This window comes from Dicentrarchus labrax, unplaced genomic scaffold, assembly GCF_905237075.1.
Source record: "Dicentrarchus labrax unplaced genomic scaffold, dlabrax2021, whole genome shotgun sequence".
In the NCBI taxonomy this organism is placed as follows: Eukaryota; Metazoa; Chordata; class Actinopteri; family Moronidae; genus Dicentrarchus; species Dicentrarchus labrax.
The window spans coordinates 10140007-10158892 of record NW_026136724.1 but is presented as its reverse complement, the minus strand read 5'-3'; the positions used below and the strand labels follow the sequence as shown (position 1 = coordinate 10158892).

Sequence of the window (18886 nt, the reverse complement as noted above, 5' to 3'; positions counted from 1 at the left end):
CTCAAACACACACCTATCCATGTGAACCAAGTGTGATCTGTACATAATGCAGCGTGAGATAGATGAACTTCCACAATATGGTGACATGACACCTTTTTTTTGCATCTGACAGTGACGAAAGGTGCCAAGATTTACACAAAACCTGCGATTGCGTAAAAGTGTTGTTTGTCACATCTTCTGCCTTCTCTTAAATTAGAACTCCAGATGCCAAATTTAGTGTTGTTTGAATATGACTCTAGTTTTGCGATGAAATTAAAACGTAGCATGTGAAGTAGCGGCGTCCAGACAGAGGCAACTTTATAAACTGTGACCAGACCAATCCCCCTGACTGTGATTTCAATTACAGTGTCTGATTACATTTTATTTTTACAGTAATGTCTGCACTTGAAGTAGCTACTTAAGAGCTTAAAGTCTGATTGAATGTGACCTATAAACCTGAAGGCTAAACAAGGACAGTCTGAGGTTTTATACCAAAAGTAGTGTCGGTTAAGTGTGTTTTATAGTTTATTCCTGTTGCAATGGAATATGGAATCTATATTTAGAAAAATCTGTTGCCTGTTTTCACTCTAAATGTGTCGTTGCACAGAACTGCCGTTACTTTTCTCTTTTCTATATCCTCTCTCTATTTGTGGACATTTTCACAACAAAAACAAAACTAAATAAAAACAAAACAAAAACACATTTAAAATGATTGTCTGCGACTAAAAACGAAACAATGTGAAATGTGGACAAATGGAAATATGAAGTTGTTATTGTTTAATGCATCTGACATTGTATGCTCCTATTATTGGTAAAAGAGTATCCTCCACCACCCACAAATATCACTTCTTCAGAGCTTTCTACAGCTTGACCTTAATTTTATGTCTCTGCAATGCTGGCTAATGCTACTGTTTCTCAGAAGGAGTAAATGCAGGAGAGACAGGATGAGAAGTAAGACAAAAAGTACTAACAAAAAAGCAGTGACACACAACAAAACTGAGACATGCCTCAGAATGTCAGTAGGATAGAATTCAAAATGCATCAGAAACTTAGACTAGAGTAGGTCATGCTTAAAGCTCCTGAAAACCTGGCTTGAAGTGTCAGAGCATTGCTCTATGTATAACATTAGATAGTATATTATGTCATTAAATAAGCAGCAATCAAAGTAAACATCTTTAGGTTAAATTTACAGTAGCCCACCTGGCAGAGCAAGAGTCCTTACCGCAGAGGCCCGGGTTTGATTCCAACCTGCGGCCCTTTGCTGCATTACATACCTCCTCTCATTCCCCCCCCCTTTCTTGTCCATCTTAACCTGTCTTATCAAAATAAAAGCGAAAAATATCCTTAAAAGACAACTTAAAAACTAAAAAGCAACAAAAAACAAAGGATCAGATTCTGCTTCAAATACTGCTTAATCTTGATTGGTGCACACAAGTACATGACATCACCCTTTTCCAACTCAGTCCTCAGAAAAAGGTGAATACAGAAGTCAGTCATGTGAAATAACCAGAAGTGGCAGAGGATTGTGTGTCTAGGGTTGCATCCATCACTCATCGTTAGATTCTGATTTGAGAAAAAAAAAAGGTTTTTAGGGTCTTGCACTTCATCCTGTGCTCTATCTTGGGCAGTGTATGCTCTATTGTATGTTTGGTGTGAAACCAGTATTACTCTCTGCAGGCCAGAATGTGATGACTATCAAGTGATGATTTTTAATGTTTCCAGTTATCGTACCATCCATCTGAACCGAGCATAATTCCACTGTTTTCTTCATGTTGTCTTCCCATAACCTGTTGAGTGACTTGTGATGTTTCTGTGTACTGTAAGTGAGACCCACACCCAGTAGCTGGAGCCTTGACAGTGTCAAAGTGGGCGCTCCATCCTTCTCTGACTCTGTTGGCAAATTGCTATGCCCTCCCGTACCTCCTAGGCCACCGTACTCAGGTAAACTGCCGAACACGGAATTCCCTCGATGAAGAATGGTACTAATTTTCCACTCCGACTTTTGACACCTGGCGCTTTCTCCACTTCCTCCTACTGTGACATTTCCCCATCTGAGGCTATCGGCTGACTGTTTCCTGGCTTGCTGCTGCCTAATATCACCCACATACACGATGACAGCGGCGTTTTTCTTTACTAACTGGCTTGGAATGTTAATATTTTCTGGTATGAGATGTGTTAGTTCAGCTGAGAACAAGTGTGACAATCTCTGTAGGCTTTGAGAGGGCTGAAGTCAATCCCAATTGAAATTCCAGTCAATTCCCGGATTCACCCCCACCACCACCTTCCCTCCCTTTTAGGCCTCCTGAGAAATGCATGCCATTACATTTCAACAACAGTTTTCTTCACCATCAACTCAAACTGTGTTTTCCTTATTTACTTATTTACAGATGCAACAGACTTGACTGATTCCCCAGTGCTTTATGATATATCGTACTGCCCAGCAGCGTAATAAGCAGATGGAGTGTGTGTTTTTTCCCCCCTCACTTTTTCTGCCCTCATTGCATAAAGCAGTAACAGCTGTTGGATGTAGAAACAGCTTAAGGCAGCCTAAAGGACCTGCAGAACATCAGCGCTTATTTGACTCATTGATGCTTTAAGCCACTGGCCCTCTCAGTTCCATGTGTGTATGTTTGCATGACTCATGCTGTGTCATCATGGCGAATTGAAGATAACAGTCCTCTAATTTGAATTTTTCTCTTTTCTTCTCTCTCTCTCTCTCTCCCTCTCCCCCTCCCTTCCTCTGGTTGTCAGCAGGCTCCTCGGCTAAAAGCATGAGGTCGCAGTCCCCTGTCTCCATGTCAAGATCGCCACAAAAGGTTGGTTCTGTTTCTGTCACTCAACTTCTCCTGAGTTTTTTTTTTTAAGTTTCTCTTTCTTTTCCTGAGACAGCCCGACCTTGCTTAGCGGCAGCCTCAGGGCCTTTATCCTGCACTGCTAACGTCTTACCGGCCAGCTCCAGGGTCTTTATCCTGCTCTGTGTCAACCCAAGGCCTGGGAGCTTTGCATTACTGCTCACTGAAGCCGCTAACTGCTCCAGCGCTGCTGATTTTGTAGTTTTTTTATGACACGGCTGTCCCAACGAGGACCCAAAATGGGACTGGCTGGAGGGCATTCATCGTATTAGCTAAATGTACACCTGCTAGAGGCCAACTGGTGTCCGCTGTTAATTCAAGCTTTGAGAGGACCTCACCTGGACTGCTTGCCAAAAATATGCAAAACCAGATGGATTTATTCAACTTCACTTCATGTCAGTTAATCTATTTTTCAAAGACCGAACCTATTTGTCATGATGTTTTTCTTGCTATTAAACCTGAACAAAATGTTCCCGAGATGTGTTAAAGCACATTTTTTATTTCGCTGACCTCAAGTGTTTTTATGTTTATCTACAGTTAAACTGATTACTCTCGCTTTGTCTCCAGGCTTTTGTTTATTGTTAATGAGCCTCTTAGCAGTTAATACCAGTCTGCAGAAGCAGGAGAGGTCCAGGAAAGGTTAGTTAAGCGCCGAGTGAGCTCTTAATGAGGGTAAAAAGTTGTTTTGAAACTCAGGTGAACTGAAGCTTGTCTCCTGCTAACTGTTATCTTCTTTGTGGGCTTGTCACAAGCAGCAACAGTGCTAAGCTCCCAGCTTTGTTGCGGGTGTGATGTCTTCTTACATGTGACAACTACCAAGAATGCGGTTGTTTTGTTTGTTTGTGTGTGTGTGTGTGTGTGTGTGTGTGTGTGTGTGTGTGTGTGGCGGTGAGAGAGCGAGCGAGAGAGAGAGAGAGAGAACAACTCTGGAAACCAAAGTGTGAGTGACAGCTTGGCGCTCAGCATGCCCTGTCAATCAGATTTGCGTGTGTGGTTAGGTGTGTGCACGCCGCACCGCTTCTATGCATGTGTGTGTATGTGTGTTGGTGACAGTGTGCTGTGGCAATAGACGAGGCCTGGAGCGAAGTACCAAGCTGCCCATCACAGCACAGCCAGAGACGGCTCCTCCGCGGACCTCCAGCAGGCCCCATTATCTGGCACATGAACGCACACACGCCGAACACACACACATCAGATAGTGCAGCCAGGGGCCCATTAACCAGACCACAAACCCCAGGACAGTAGTGAACCTGCAGAAAACACATGGTGCCAGTCTGACAGGGCTGCGCTTATTCATCTCCAGAGGTAGAAATGATATTTAGTGGTAGCCTCTTTCTGGAAAACTGTGTCAGGGAGTTTAAACTGCTTGTCAGCACTGTATTAAATATACTGACTTTCATCATGTTGGCTCCAGATGTGAAAAGGTTTGTCCAGTCGTGCATGTCAAATGGATACCTCTCTTTCTGTGTGCCCCCTGTAGCATGAACGATACAACCTTACTGATCAATTGTATACTCCACTAGATCCAATTAAATTTTAGCAGATATAATGGCGGTGTGGTGTAATTGCTTAGAAAAACATTTCGTTGAGTGATCGGATTTTTGAGGGGGGGGAGTGCGACATATTGTGTTTTTTCGTCTCGGTGCACAGGGCCGGTTGATAGACTGGAAAAACCTGGTCCTCTCAATCTGTTCACTGACTCTTTTTTTTTTTTAAGTATTTATCGCTGCTGTATGGCTGTGTCAGCACACGTGTTGGAGACAGCAGAGTAGAGGATGCTTACAATACAGTTGCATGCGTACCTGGCTCCCTTTGTTTTAAACGCAAAATTTGCTAAAATAATACCATGTATTTCTAAAGTAATGGTAACTATAGGACACAGTATATCAGTGGTTCCCAACCTTTTCCAATCTTTTTCCTGACTTTAATGTTTGCCTTTTTCTCAAGAAACCTTTGAAAATGTCACTTCAGGTCTATAAAAATCCTTTTTATATGAAACAAAACTAAAAGGAACCTTTTAGAAACCGCTATAGGGGTGCAACTAACAATGATTTTCCTTATTGGATAATCTACAAATTATTTTCTCCATCAATTGTTTGGTCTAAAAGTTTTGTCTAAAGACAGAAAAGGGTGGAAAATTCCTAGAGCCCAAGGTGACATATTTGAATTGCTGCCTTTGTCTGACCAACAGTCTACAACCCAAAGATATTTACTTTACTATAGAGCTGAAACAATTACTCGATTAATTGATTAGTCGATCAACAGAAAATTAATCTGCAATTATTATAATAATTGTTTAATCATTACAGTTGTCAGGCAAAAAGTATACAGCTTCAGAAATGGAGCATTTGCAGCCTCTCAAAATATCTTTTTATTTTGGATTGTTGGTGGGACGAAACACAATGTCACCTTGGGCTCTCAGACTGTGTGATTTCCATTTTTCACTATTTGACAGACTAAAAGATTCATCAATTCATCAAAAAGTCATTACAGACTAATCAATAATTTAAATAATTATTAGTAGCAGCCCTAGTTTACTGTTACTATAAGACAACGGCAAATTGTTACAATTTAGAAGCTGGAAACAGAAACAGCAGTCTTTACAGCCTCTTGTGGTTTTAAGTCTGTTCCATCTGACAGCATTCAGCATCACTGATTACAGTATGCGTGGTTGGGTGTGGTCAGGAGTGTACTCCGTTACCGCCACCATATTAAATATAAACAAGACGACAGAAAAGTAAGGTATTTGATTTCTTGTCATTATTTCTCTCTCTCTAGACCACAGTGCCACCTTTCACCCCTTCGCCCACCGAGTGCCAGTCCACCAGCCTGGTCTCCAACTCCCCTGTCCTCTCCGGCAGCTACAGCAGTGGCATCTCCTCCCTCAGCCGCTGCAGCGTGTCAGAAGCTTCGGGCACCGAGCTGCCCGCAGGCGACCACCCGTCCCACCCGCTGCCTCCTCCCACCACCTTGCCAAACTCGGTCTCCAGCAGCTCGGACGAGCCGATCCGCAGAGAGAACAAGACCCCGCCTCCCTACAGCGTGTACGAGAGGAACAACCCCCGCAGGCCTGTGCCGCTGCCCCACAGTCTCTCCATCCCCCCACAGACGGACCCCCCGGCCCTGCCACCCAAGCCTCACCAGCTCCGCACAGGCAGCATGAAGCTGGACGGAACCTCCGACCCTCGAGTCCCCAGACCAAGGCCCCTGCCCAGGAAGGTGTCCCAGCTATAGGTGCTGGTCCAGGTCTGGAGCTTGAAGAAACACACTGGCGTATTTTGCACTTTTCTACTGGGCACTCACTTGTTTTTTGTGATCTTCAGTTTGGCATTCCTGACCTACACTCCAATAAAAGACACAGGCCTATAGATTAACAGGCAGTCAAAAAAACTGAAGAAACTGACAAATAATGAAAGTTTCTTTTTGTATTTGCTAGAGGGCATTGCATTGACTTTGACTTGGTCATTCCGCACTTTTAGCTCTAGTACGTACAATAGGTCACCACGGTCAGCCGCAACATATGTTTACCAGAACAGTCTAGAAAAACACAGTTTTGATAGATGTAATAATCTGAAATATATGTATATTGGTATATATGAGAATTGTTTTTGCCTTAAGTATTGGAAACAGAGTCTTTTATCCGTGAGTCTTGCACGTTTTTCTTTTTCTTTTTTAAACAACTCTGTACATTTGTATACTGTATGGCTAAAAAGGTGCTAGAGGCCTTGAGTATGCATTTCGATGAAGTGTAGTAGACGAGGCTGTGTTCCCATAGTCATATCCACACAAGCAATGGCACAAAAAACTGAACTTAACAAAACTATATTATGACTAAATAATAAAATTTTAACACATTTTTATGCAGCGATAAACTGTTTAAGTAAAGGTAACTTCGGCACGGTAACGAAGCAGTTTTGAGCCTTATTTAACTCCGTGTGGTTATCTGTAAGTCAGAAAACTAGAGAGATCTTCAGTGGGGAGTTGCCACCTTAACAAACCACTCTACTGCCCTTCTCTCTCTAGAGTTTTAAAATCAGCCTCTTACCTTTCACACCAAAATTTCCCCCCCATTAATAATGAAATCACGAGCCTGGACCAAACACACAAGCAAACGTTGGTGCAATTGCATGCTTAGAAGCTGGACGTTGCCATTTCTGTGAACATTTCTGTGAACACACCCTATCCCTCCTGCATGATGTACATGACAACAGATCTTTAGGGGAGGGGGTAGGGGAGGGGAGGGGTTACCAAGTATTGTGCCAAAGGAAAATGTACAATGTGCTGTAAAGAAACTTTTTTTTTTTTTTTTTTATAACTGGGACCTGGAATCAAGAAGCTTGGAAATGCTCAGCTCAAAAATAGTTTTTAAAGTGATTTTACCCCCAAAAAATCCTAATTAAACTGATTGAAGAGATATAACTTAAGACAAGCACAAACAAGACTTTATCATCTGTATAATGACCAGTACTGTTATGGACTCTCTATTTAACAAAGCAGTAATTGGAACAGAGTTTCACTGTCAGCAGTCACCCTAAAACACACAAGGACTGACACTCTATTGAAGAAATATTTACAAACTAATCATTGTCAAATATTTGTACAGTTGAGATTTACTTTGTGTTTGATTAAAAAGATGGACGTGAGTTGACTGCGCTATAAACAGTTGCTCAGTTCAACCACAATGTGTTGCTGCAGTGAAGTAAGTGTTCTGTGGCAGGCAGATTTCACATTGTTTTGTAAAATAGAGAAAATTTTGGCATAAAATCTTAAATCCGTGCAACATTTTTTTTGGGGGGCAGGGGGGATTAGCTTTAGTATTGTTTGTATGTTTCATTTTTGTATGGTTAATTTACTTTTTGATTTGTTGTGAATTTTTGAGATTAAATATTCACATTAATCAGTACTTGAGAAACCTGTAAATTATATGATGAGATTAATGTAAGTATGCCAAATATAAAATTTGTGTATTGCAATTAATGTAAATACTGTGTTTTTAACAAAATGTAGCTATAACAATTTACAGCTTTGAATGTAATGTTGAAGCAGCAAATTATTATTATAAATGTTCAAACTTTTATGGTTTTGTGAGTGTAGAAAAACTAAGGTCATGCATAATGACACCTAACACATTTACAAGTTCAATAAACTGCCCTATGTAATACAAATGGATCGACTGACAGATTTCTACGTTATGAGACTTTGGAGATTTGTGACTTGGTCTTTTATGTGGTATTGAGGTTTCACAGAGGAAAAACACCCAATGAGATCCAAGTTGATTGGCCGTCAGCAATGCCTCTATCAAACCTCACCCGCTTCTTAATGTTTCATGGGGGGAAGCCAGTTAGGGATCACGTGGTTTTTGCTGCATTGGTAAAATGCTGCTAGGTGGACACGGCTTCTGTTGTGGGTTGGGATCTAACTAAGATAGTGTAAAAATAATGTAAAAAAAGTCACTGTAAGGGAAAAAACGTTTCAGGAGCCGCTATGTAGTGTACATTTTCCCCACGTTAGCGGGATGCGTATGCAGCCACAGGAAGCACGGAGCACAAAGGGAACCGGAAAATTCTGGTGACTCTGTTTGAGGAGACCCGTGGTTGTAAATGCATCACTCAGGTAATTGCGTTCAGTTCCATGAAGATGTTTGTTTATGGGCGTAGTGTTTCCCCCCCTTAAAGACGGGAATCCCAAATGAAAGATGGCTGCCAAAAACAGTGGAAGTTACATCCAATGTTACGTAAAGCTCGGGAAGTGATTCCTCTGTTTTTCATACTAACAATTGAATTTGCAGTGTATCTTATATTATTGAAATAAACCTTATTAAAGCAACAACATTATATCTTTGCAATATGAAAGAAGTGATAAAGAGCTAAATCGTATAGTACTGACAGATTTATTTTTTGTTTAGAGAATAAGATTCTGTGTATTATATTCACAAAAGCTGAAAGGTTTACTGTTACACTTAAAATGTATTCATTATTTAATTAATTAAAAACATTGAGTCCTCCTTGTTATAATTGTGTACCCAAAAGTCAAAGCAGAAATGTCACAATATCCCCCACTAAAGGGTTTATTGATAGCCAGACTGTTTGACTAGGTTAGCCCGCGGCGGAGGGGCGTGGCTTCAGCGCCTCCAGCGGACACGCCCCCAACGTCTCCGAGCAACAGTGCCAATTTTTCCGATTTATTTTTGTTAATAATACTTTTTTCTTTGGCGTGAGAAACTCAGAAAATCATATTTATTTTGACTTTACACGGACTTTACAGGTAAGACATCATGCACCTTGGCTTACATCCTACTCGGGAAGGAAGCAGGAAGTGATTTAGGGAAGAAGTTGAAGCTGTTTGATTAGTTAGTTAAATTTTAAATAATTAGTAAACTGCATGTGGAGGTTTTTCAAGCGGAATCACATACAAATTGCGTTTTTCACTCACTACCTTTTTATTGGTTTCTGAATGTTTAAAATCTTGTCTGTGGTGAAGCTCGTAAGCAACTCCTAGCCTGAGCAAAAGCTATATCAAGCTAGCTTTGAGCTATCCACCTCCAACGCAACATAAAGGTAACGTTATGTGTAACTTGTATAATCTTACCCCTTTTTTATATATAGGAATATTCAAGGTTGTGTAAATGTAATCTGATACAATTACTAATAACCTGTAAAAATGTAGTCAGTAACCTCATCCAAGTAGCACCATATTAAAGTAACTTCATTACTTTCCGTTACTTTTAGATTTCCTCAACACCAAATATACAAATAAAAACAGTGGGGCAGTGAAATACAAGTGGAAAGAACAGTACAAGGTTCAAAAGAAAATTTAAATTGTATTCTTCAGTCAACAGTATATCCAAATGTATCTCAAATTAATCTTTTACCAAAAACAAAATCCAAGTCCCAATTTAAAACATGGAGGAAAAAAATGTGTTCTTTTAAAACAGAATTCCCCAAAAAGTCTAAAACATAAAATGTCCGTGGGTTACATTTTTGTAGAAATTGATTGCGACCTGGTGAGTTGTGAGTTTAGTGTCTCTATTTTAAATTTTTTTTTTTTCCTTCAGATGTAATTGGCTCAATTGTTAATCTGTCCATAAATCTCACCTTCCTGGGCATCCGCAGCCATGCAGAGCGTTCAAGCCTGTACACCTCTCCCTGTGGACGCACGTGGCTCAGAGGCTGTAGATGAGTCACTGGTGTGTGTGTGTTAACTGAAGACACATTCACACAAGGGAGCACAAAGCATCTAATTACCCCACCACCGTAGTTGAACTGAAGACTGCTACTACAGTCAACACAACAGTTGTGTGCTGACAGTACTGCATGACTGAGGGACCTTGCACAATTGTAAATGCGTTGGTGTGTGTGTGTGTGTGTAACTTTTGTCTACTCCCTCACTCTCTCACCAATAAACAATACTGTGCGTGCAGTGCGGTGATTGGGAGACGAGCACACTTCACCTGTCAGCACTCATCATAATGGTTGGTGGTTGGCTGTAATTTGACAGCAATTATCATGTCAGGAATGAGTTCCCGGCTAATCGCAGAGTCTCCTTGCAACAGAGGGCGCATACTGCAGCGGCCGGAGAGACATGCCTCCGCCATTCAGCGAGCCTGTGAGGATTGTTGTCGGTTACAAACCTCCACGGGCTTGTCAATCTGCCCATTATTGAGAAAAAAGAGCTGCATTCTGCTTGTAGTAGCAGCGAACAAAAGCCTGTCCTGGTTAAAGGACAGGAGAGAGTTAAGCTGGCAACACATTTCTGCTGATCCCAGACACTGACATTTTGCATTTGCGAGCACAGATAGCTTCCTTACAACAAAAGGAACCATAGCTGGAAGGCACCCAGCTGTAATAACATGTAAATATTATGAACCTGCAGAGCTCCCTGTAATTGTAGACACGTTCAGCACATTTCTAAAAGATGCAGCATTCATTATATCCAGCACAAGGTTTATGCACAACAGTTTAGCCCTATTATAAGAGCACTAAACATCTTTCGTTTATAGCATTCATGGGTGATGATACATAATTATCAGGGGAAAGGCAGCGCTAGGTATTAATTTAAAGTTGCCTGGGGCGAAATTTGGAGAACACACAGCCGCAGAGAAACCCAAGGTGTTTGTCTCGCTCTGCAAATCTCTCCAGGGAGAGGAGAAGCTGGAGCAGCTCTGCAGGGAGCAAAGAACCTCCATCTCAGAGGCACACTGAAGAGAAGTTTCAAAGAGAAACTCGCAAGAATAGATGGCATGTTTTATCTTCCTGCTCCACTCCTATATCTGCTCTGTTGTGTTCAGCAGCTTATGGGGGATTTTCACCTGACAGCTTCAAATACTCCAGGTTGTTTTTAATGGTACGATGAGTGAAGTTTAATTTTTTGACTTGTGCTGTCCTCAGAGGAGGACTATTGCCTCAGCTGAATGGGAAGTTGACTGCTAGTTTCAAATGCTTTGTATGCTGAAGAGGAGTACAAGACAGAAAGGGATCAGGGAAATGAAGGTGTGTGTTTTTGCTAGCGTACGTGTATTCTTGGAAGAGACACACTGTATATTCCTGCAGATTTGAGCATTGTTTCCGCTGCAGGGTTCAAGCATTGTGCTAACAATATAGAGTAAAATTACTCCACTGTTTAAAACACTCGCCTGTTGTCGCACTTTGTGGCAAATTTAGTTTGACTGCAAAGTAAATAGTTGGGGCAGAAAAATGCTTTTATAGTGGTAAATAAAGAATTACATTTTATTAAATATGGCAGCTTTATAAATCCACAGAGAGAAAACTTCTTTAGTCGCATCGCAACAAATAACATAAGAAACAAAAAGGTCAATAAGTGATGCACCTAAAACAAAACCAATAAAGCAGGCAATACATATGAAATGAAACCTTTTAAAATGAACAGTTGTAACAACACAACCCATATCTCAAAAAACAAGCAAATATCCCATGTCAAAAGATCTAAATTGTTTTGTAGATTGTCAATAACGAGTCACTTAACCCACCTTTTAAACTACTATACACATCAGAGGATATCCTTCAAACTGAGGTTAAACTCTCCTTTCGTTCCTTTCTAATGAATCTAGAAGGCGTTGTAGAAGAAATCTTTTAAATAATGTTTTTAGTTAGTTGGCAGTAATGCTGTGACCTCAAGATGCAACACATAAAACCTGTCCTGATTTAAAAAAAACAAACAAAAAACTCTGATATATATACTATCTGTGACAGCATTTCACCCAAACATAATTAAAATAATTAACTTTCCTTGGCACTGCGCCCATGCCTCATGCCTCTCGAGACTCTTTTATCCAGCACTTAAACCACACTACTGCAGTTCTCTCATTATCATATGCCCCTATCCTTTCCTAGTGAGTCATCCACCGAAGGTCAGCAAATGGTGACCCTGTTTACGGAGCTTTCGTGCCCACCAAGGGGTTCTCGATCGCGGCTTCCACTCCAGCCCCTGTGGTTCAGCGGTCTGCACGGCGGGACCAGAGGGCAGCTGCATCAAGACTTGCATCAGGCCAGCCATGCTAAAAGGTACTCTTTTGCCCTTATCTAACCTCTCGCTGTCACCCGCCCTCATTCTCCGTGGGGTGTATATTAAATTAAATGTTAGGCTCTCTCCATCTCTGCTCTCATGGGTGATCGCCTTAGTTCTGCCTGGCTAGTTCAGCTGTGAAGAGGCCTTTCTTGTTTCCCCTACACACATGAATAAACATAAGGTCAGGTGAGATTTTGAAGCGTTGTCGCTATAAGGTTTTGTTGTTGAGTTAAAAACCAGCTCAAGGGTTGCATTAGGGCAGGAAGGCACAATAAGGGGGAACTGAACCTCAGGCAGACACTATAAAGTAGACTACTTTGGGATGGAGTGGCTAGAGTAAGAGTACAGTTTAATAAGCTTAAAGGGAAATTGCCCTACTGGAGAGTGACATAATTGGGACTATATTGGGAAAGTTCAAAATGAACCAGCCTTCCTCAGGTTCCTCAGGTGACGTTTGACAGAGGAGGTTTCTAACCTATGTTCCTGCTCTGTGCTCTACTGTAATTCAGTTGTAGGATCCAGGTAGGATGCTCATATTAACATAAAACATCACATTCAGAAACAAATCTGCTACGTGTATCCGGCTCCTTTGGCAGCTGGGTGTCTGCGGTTTGATAAAAAGAAATGTAAGGCTGTCAACTCAGCCGTCTAGTTAGTTGGTTAGTTAGTCAGCGATGTGGCTTGATACAAGACAACAAGCTAAGGCTTATTAGATGTGAATTTATAACTGGTGCTAAAGTAGCTTACAGTGGTGCTGATGTCACTATGGGTTATGTCGTATCATATGAAGCTCTGAGTGACTGCCAGATTCAGTATGATTAAGTCAGTCTGTCTTTATGGTGTGGTTTGACACTGTTTTTTCCCACCTCACACTCCTAATTGCAAGCTGTAAATTGTGGACTAGCTGCAACTGCTTTAGCCTTGTACGTACGGCTCCAGCAGGAGTTGGAGCAATAAAGCTGAAAAATGTATCCTGATAAAATCTTAATTTCTTTGATCATTATTGATAATTTGTAATGTTAATTTTTTGTCATATGGTAATGTTGCTCAGTACCTCACCTTCATAGACTGCCTGTGGATTGTTTCATGAGATGTAGGTTGTGACTGGCATGTTGCATACTCCAAAGAGTTTATTTTATTTATTTTATTTTACCTTTATTTACCAGATAAGTCAATTGAAAACCAATTCTCATTTAGAATGATGACCTGGCCAAGAGGCAGCTTATATTTGGATTTATATTCATATTTGGAAACTTTAGATAACATTTTCCACCCCAGACAGAAACAAACTATTGGCAGGAAACACTTTGGGGAATAATGCTGAATGGTGAAATCCATCTGTATTTGAGCCAGAGAACAGTCAAGAGGAGCTGTGGGAGAAGGAGAAGGAAACGAGATGAGCAGCATTCAGGCATACAAGAGAAAGTGCCAGCACCACATGGGAATACAAGATAACCTTAGAAGGCGCATAAAAAGGTACAGATAAAAAAGTTGGTGGAGTGGCATCACAGCCAAGAGGGGTTAGATTTCAGAACACAAATTTTGCAGTGTAAATTTTTTGAACTGTAGATGAACCACCTGTAGATGGATACAAAACACATCTTCTCTGCCAATAGTGGGTTTTTTTTTTTTTTTTGAGGAAGTGTTGGTTATATAAATACAAGTAACATTCAAGATTTGTATACACTTGCATCCAACAATGATGTGTGTAGCATACAGTCAGAGTTTAAACCAGAGCTTGGCATCCGAGCGACCAGCAGCTGGAAAGCTAGCAGCAGCTGCTCGTATCTCCCTGAAATTTACAAAGTGGTTATGACTTCTCTGCAGAGTTCTACAAAAGCAGCTAACTGGCTGGCAAAAGATCAGCTGAAATGCTTTTGTTTTCTGTGCCTTTTCTGCAAACTTTTCATTCTGCTGCTTGTTTTCAGCCCCACTCAAATTGTAAATGGTGTTTCAAATACAAACGCTGTCAGAATTTGGCGCCCGGGTATGTGATGAGGATGGGGGGGGGGCTTGCGGCAGGGGGTAAGCCATGGGAAGGATAATGCACTGCTTGAGCACGCATGGTTTGATTCCTGCAGGAGAATGACTTTACTGGGCTATTACCGCTTCAGCTAGACGGCACTGAATTGTTCTTTTGTTCTGGCAGTGAAGCTCTGAGGGGGTTTCTCACAATGAATTCCTATTGATTTTTCTGGTCATGTCATCAAATTGTATGTGGCTTGAATCGTGACTACTGTTTTCTCATCTGCTCCCTGAGGTTCCTTTCCTCTATTAACTTTTTATCCTATTTGGAGGGGGCAAAACTAAACAAAAGAAAAGGGAGAATGAAAGCCGGGATGAAACTAGAAAATAGAAGTAAACACAATGAGCAGACCTGCCGTGTAAGTCACTTGTTCAATAAAGATCCAGGATATTTGATTAATGTTTATCCTCAGCCACTTTTTTGTTCTCATTGTTGTAAACGTTCGACTACAAATCATGTCTTTATGGAGCTTTGATGTAGCCAGTTAGGAGATGCTCCGCTACCTTACGTACGAGATGCAGGCTGCCTGACTTGATGTTAGAGCCTGTCTGTGTAACTCGAGAGAGGAAACGGCACAATCGTCCTCTTCCAAATGAAAAGCTGAATTCATGTCTAGAAAACTTTAATGGCTTTATTATAAAAGTGAAGGGCAAAGAAAGTTGACTTGTATAGCAGCTTTTAACAAGGTAATACCAGGTTATTTATGTAAGACATAAATGGCAAGACAAAAAAAAAAAAAATTACAAGGCGACATAAGAAGATATGACTATGGTTCAAAAGGAAACCAATTTAACAAAACTTGATGGGGAAAAAAAGCTACAATTACATTTGGAGTGCGGAAATGTTACATAAAGAAATGCAGCGGCATACAAAAAAAGCTACAGACCTCCATTTTAAAAGAGCTGAGAGTTGAAGCAGACGTCAATATTTCTGTATATTTTTTCCAGCAACGTATAAACTGAATGTTGCTTCACTGTGGGGACAGGAAACCGACCTGTCCCAGGTGACCTGAAAGGTCTTCAAAATTCACAACATAGCAGTGAACCAGAAATGGATTCGGCCCTCAACCATTCTGTGCTTCATAAACCAAAAGCAATACTTTAATATCTGTTCTATAACATGCAGGAACATAAAGATCTGACAGCTGGAATGATTTGTTTTGTACTTTCTTGGTTTTAGTTAGACTAGAGGGGTTTTAATGAGCTGGAGCTGTCTGATCAGCTGTTTAAAGTCATGATAAGGCACATTACAGTGGTTGAGCCTAGACATAAGACCTTTTAATTATTGCTATTATTTTAATATGATTCTAGAATAGTCTGGTTTTGTAATTGCTTGACAAAACAAGGAGTACGGGAAAAGCACGGTTCCGATCAGGAGAATGGTTTTGGTTCTCTGTTAGTAGATACCATATTAACATATCTTTAATGCAAATGACTCAACTGAATTTGGGGAAATTAAGGGATATTTAGTGTGCCGTTATCCTGTAATAGCAAAAATGTGCAGTTTGCAATATGACGTAATGTGGTTGGTGTGTGTCTTACTTTACAGAACAGTACATTCTGACTTTAAAGGTCCATACCTTCTGTAGTCTGTCTTAAATGTTATATTGGAACTCTATCACTATCAGCATCCGTATATACTGTATGCTTTGGTGGTGCTGGATATACTATGTATGATATGCACGCCAGACACCTTCTCTCTCGCTCTCTGTCTCAGTGTGATACTGCAGCCATCTGTTAATGTGCTGCAGTCTTAATTATGCTCTCACCACACTAAGTCAATCAGAGACACGCCTCAGCCAACTGTAACACACCTAGCGGGGGCCTTACCGATCAATAAACTCCTCCCAGGGCTACCATAATTTTCACCAGCTCGGGCCCTCTCAGTCGCTTAGTCTCAGCACAGTCGGGTTTGGAATTGTGCCTTGTTTTGGTAGAGCTGTTTGTACACATTGTATCTGAAGGTTAAATATGTGGACAATTGTGTCTGTGTTCCTTCATGTTAATATCTTATTTTCATGCATTTCATCTCTGTAGAGCTGTCTCATGGTCAGCGATCCAGCACTGACCGCTCCACTGTGACATGTTGCTTTGATGCAGATGGAATGGTGGGTGTATCTTAGTAAAATGCTGTCACAAGCTTGTTTTTCTCAAGTGTTTCTTGAGGTTTCTGAAAGTGTTTTTTTTATTTTTATGGAGAGCTTGGCAAAGTGATATATTACATCAGCTGGCCGCCTTGTATGATTTTGCACATCTGCGTGTGACACTTTCATGGCCTCCAGATTGTAAGAACAACAAACAAACAGTAGCGTTAAACATCATTGGCAGGAAACAAAGTGTTGTTGCAGTCGAGCAGTGGTAGCAGGGAAGCCAGTGGTAACCAACAAAAAAGAGTATTTAAAAATAATGAGCTGCGTGGGTTGTCAGAGTGCCAGCAAAATAAGCTACTTATATCATGAACCTCAACACAGATTAACATAAGGTTATCTCAGAAAGGTGATATTTTAGTTCAACATTAAGATCCCTCAGCCTACGGACACAACACATTACACTTCCCTGAACAGTAATCTGAAGGCAAACATTGGTTCCTATAGCATCTTTCCAATTGGCTCATTTACAGTTTTTGTTTAAAGTGTCTTATTTAATTATTTCCATTATTTTCTGCCAAAGTGCTATTTGTTTTATAGAGCATTACTTTTCTGTGTTAAGCAGCAGGAGATACATTCTGTAACACAGCAGGACTGCAGGAGAAACGTGTGTCTCACCATTCGTAACTTATAGCCTTCATAGCAAACTCTCCATTGTTTGGATAGCATCCATCCGTGGAGTTAAAAAGAGCTTTTCAGAAAAAGGAAAACATCACACCCAACACAGTACTGCACCATGCCACCTGGAGTTTCTGTTACCACATCCGTGTAAACATACAAGGTTATTATTGGCCAACCGCGTCAACAAAATCATTTGTTAAAGCACTAATTGTCGCTCTCCACCTAAAATTAGTTGAATACACGGGATGCTGTTCATTTACCTGCTGGTGACTTTCATAATAGCTCTAAAATTTCTGCCATTCCTGAGTGCACTCTTTCACTCAACCATTGACATTCAGCCGACCTCATTCCATATCATCTCTTGGTTCAAAAGTTCATATGAAGAGGCGCCTGTGTACCGAGCATTAGCTCTGCCCAGTCTGCTCTCTCTCCCTCAGCGGGCTATCAGGGCTCCATTGGAGGCTTGGCTCTAATCTGCCGGCTCGGGGGTGTGTTTCCTGCATCGGGGCTGTGGCCCAATCCATCTGTCTTCATCAGTGAGCCGGGGCGGCTGTGGGCTTGGGCCAGCAGGACCCCGCTAAGCACCAGCTGCTAGCTGCCTTTTACACTGATTCCCACCAAGTGGGACATATTTACAGTACAGCAAGCAGCCCGGTAAGATTGGAGGACCTTTCAGCTCTTAGCGCCTGGATTTTTCTTTTTTCTCTTGTGGTTTTGTTCTGTCTGTTAGACTCTCAACACCCTCCGCAGCCTGTGCTTTATGTGCATATTTATCAATCTCTGTGTCATTCTGTCTGCCTGTGTGCCTCGGCATCTCTCATATTTCAGGGTATAGAGGTTAACACAAGTGCATAAAGGGTGTGCATGTCAGTTTGTTGTTGGACCTTGACACTAGAAAAGGCTTTTGACATTTTTATGATGGATGGACCATATAGTTGTGGGTTTAATGATGCTATTTATTTACTTAGACTGCCAAAGATTTCTGTCAAAATCTTTCTGTCCTCGTCTCCGCTAACACAAACGGAAATTTCAGAACAATCCATAGATGTATAATAATTGTATTTTCAATTTTCATCCAAACCATTATCACTGTTGCCATGGCTTTAGTGTATGATAGAGAGAGAGGCTTATACTGTATTCTTCTGTCTGCATCCTCTCTCTCTGCCTATGGCATTCTGTGCTTATTGTCCATCCACTGATCCTATCTGTCCACATTCTATCACACTGTCACTGTATTCATGTACACTCACAACTTGGGTTGACAACTTCTGTGTATCCCTCTCAGACAAAGGAAAGGTTTTGTTGACAGCCCTCAGAATAAAAATGAAAGAACTCACTAGTTCAACAAACACATTGCTCAAGTGCATCCATTTACTCGTAGAAATTATGCTAAATGCTATCTACTACTACTTCCTCTTCTCAGTCAGTAACGGAGGCAGATGACCCTGTAGAGTGGGTCACAGTGACTGGATTGATTTTGGAGGGGCTGCTACTTAGCAGGACGAGACACTAAACCAATTACATCCCTTATAAACACCAGCCTGGCCTTTAGCTTCTATTGAATAAGGCCATGGGTGCTGAACGATGAGACCGGGCTAAGGAGGCCCTGAGGCAGGGGTCCTTCCTATGGAAATCAATTTTGGTCAAAATGGCAATGAGATTAGCACAGTACAGATCGCATGGTTTGATTTTCTTTTCCACCTCCCCTCTTTCTTCCCTTCCTATTTCAGCTCCCCT

At 41.2% G+C, this 18886-nt stretch overlaps 1 protein-coding gene and 1 long non-coding RNA gene across 13 annotated transcripts in view; both read left to right on the top strand.

Moving 5' to 3' along the window:
- dock4b (dedicator of cytokinesis 4b) overlaps positions 1-7996 on the top strand; it is a 113632-nt gene extending 105636 nt beyond the window's left edge. For 6 of the 12 annotated variants that reach the window (XM_051392684.1, XM_051392680.1, XM_051392682.1 and 3 more), the window contains 3 exons: positions 1804-1920; positions 2731-2795; positions 5610-7996. In XM_051392684.1, the coding sequence (XP_051248644.1) occupies positions 1804-1920; positions 2731-2795; positions 5610-6065 (638 nt within the window). In that variant the 3' untranslated portion in view covers positions 6066-7996. The remainder of the gene's footprint in view (positions 1-1803; positions 1921-2730; positions 2796-5609) is intronic. The other 6 variants (XM_051392688.1, XM_051392683.1, XM_051392687.1 and 3 more) reach the window with 3 other exon arrangements.
- A 971-nt stretch (positions 7997-8967) lies between these two features.
- The window catches only part of LOC127359052 (uncharacterized), a 183534-nt gene continuing 173615 nt past the window's right edge, over positions 8968-18886 (top strand). The window contains exons 1-2 of the long non-coding RNA XR_007882594.1: positions 8968-9095; positions 12182-12352. This is a non-coding gene — a long non-coding RNA (uncharacterized LOC127359052). The remainder of the gene's footprint in view (positions 9096-12181; positions 12353-18886) is intronic.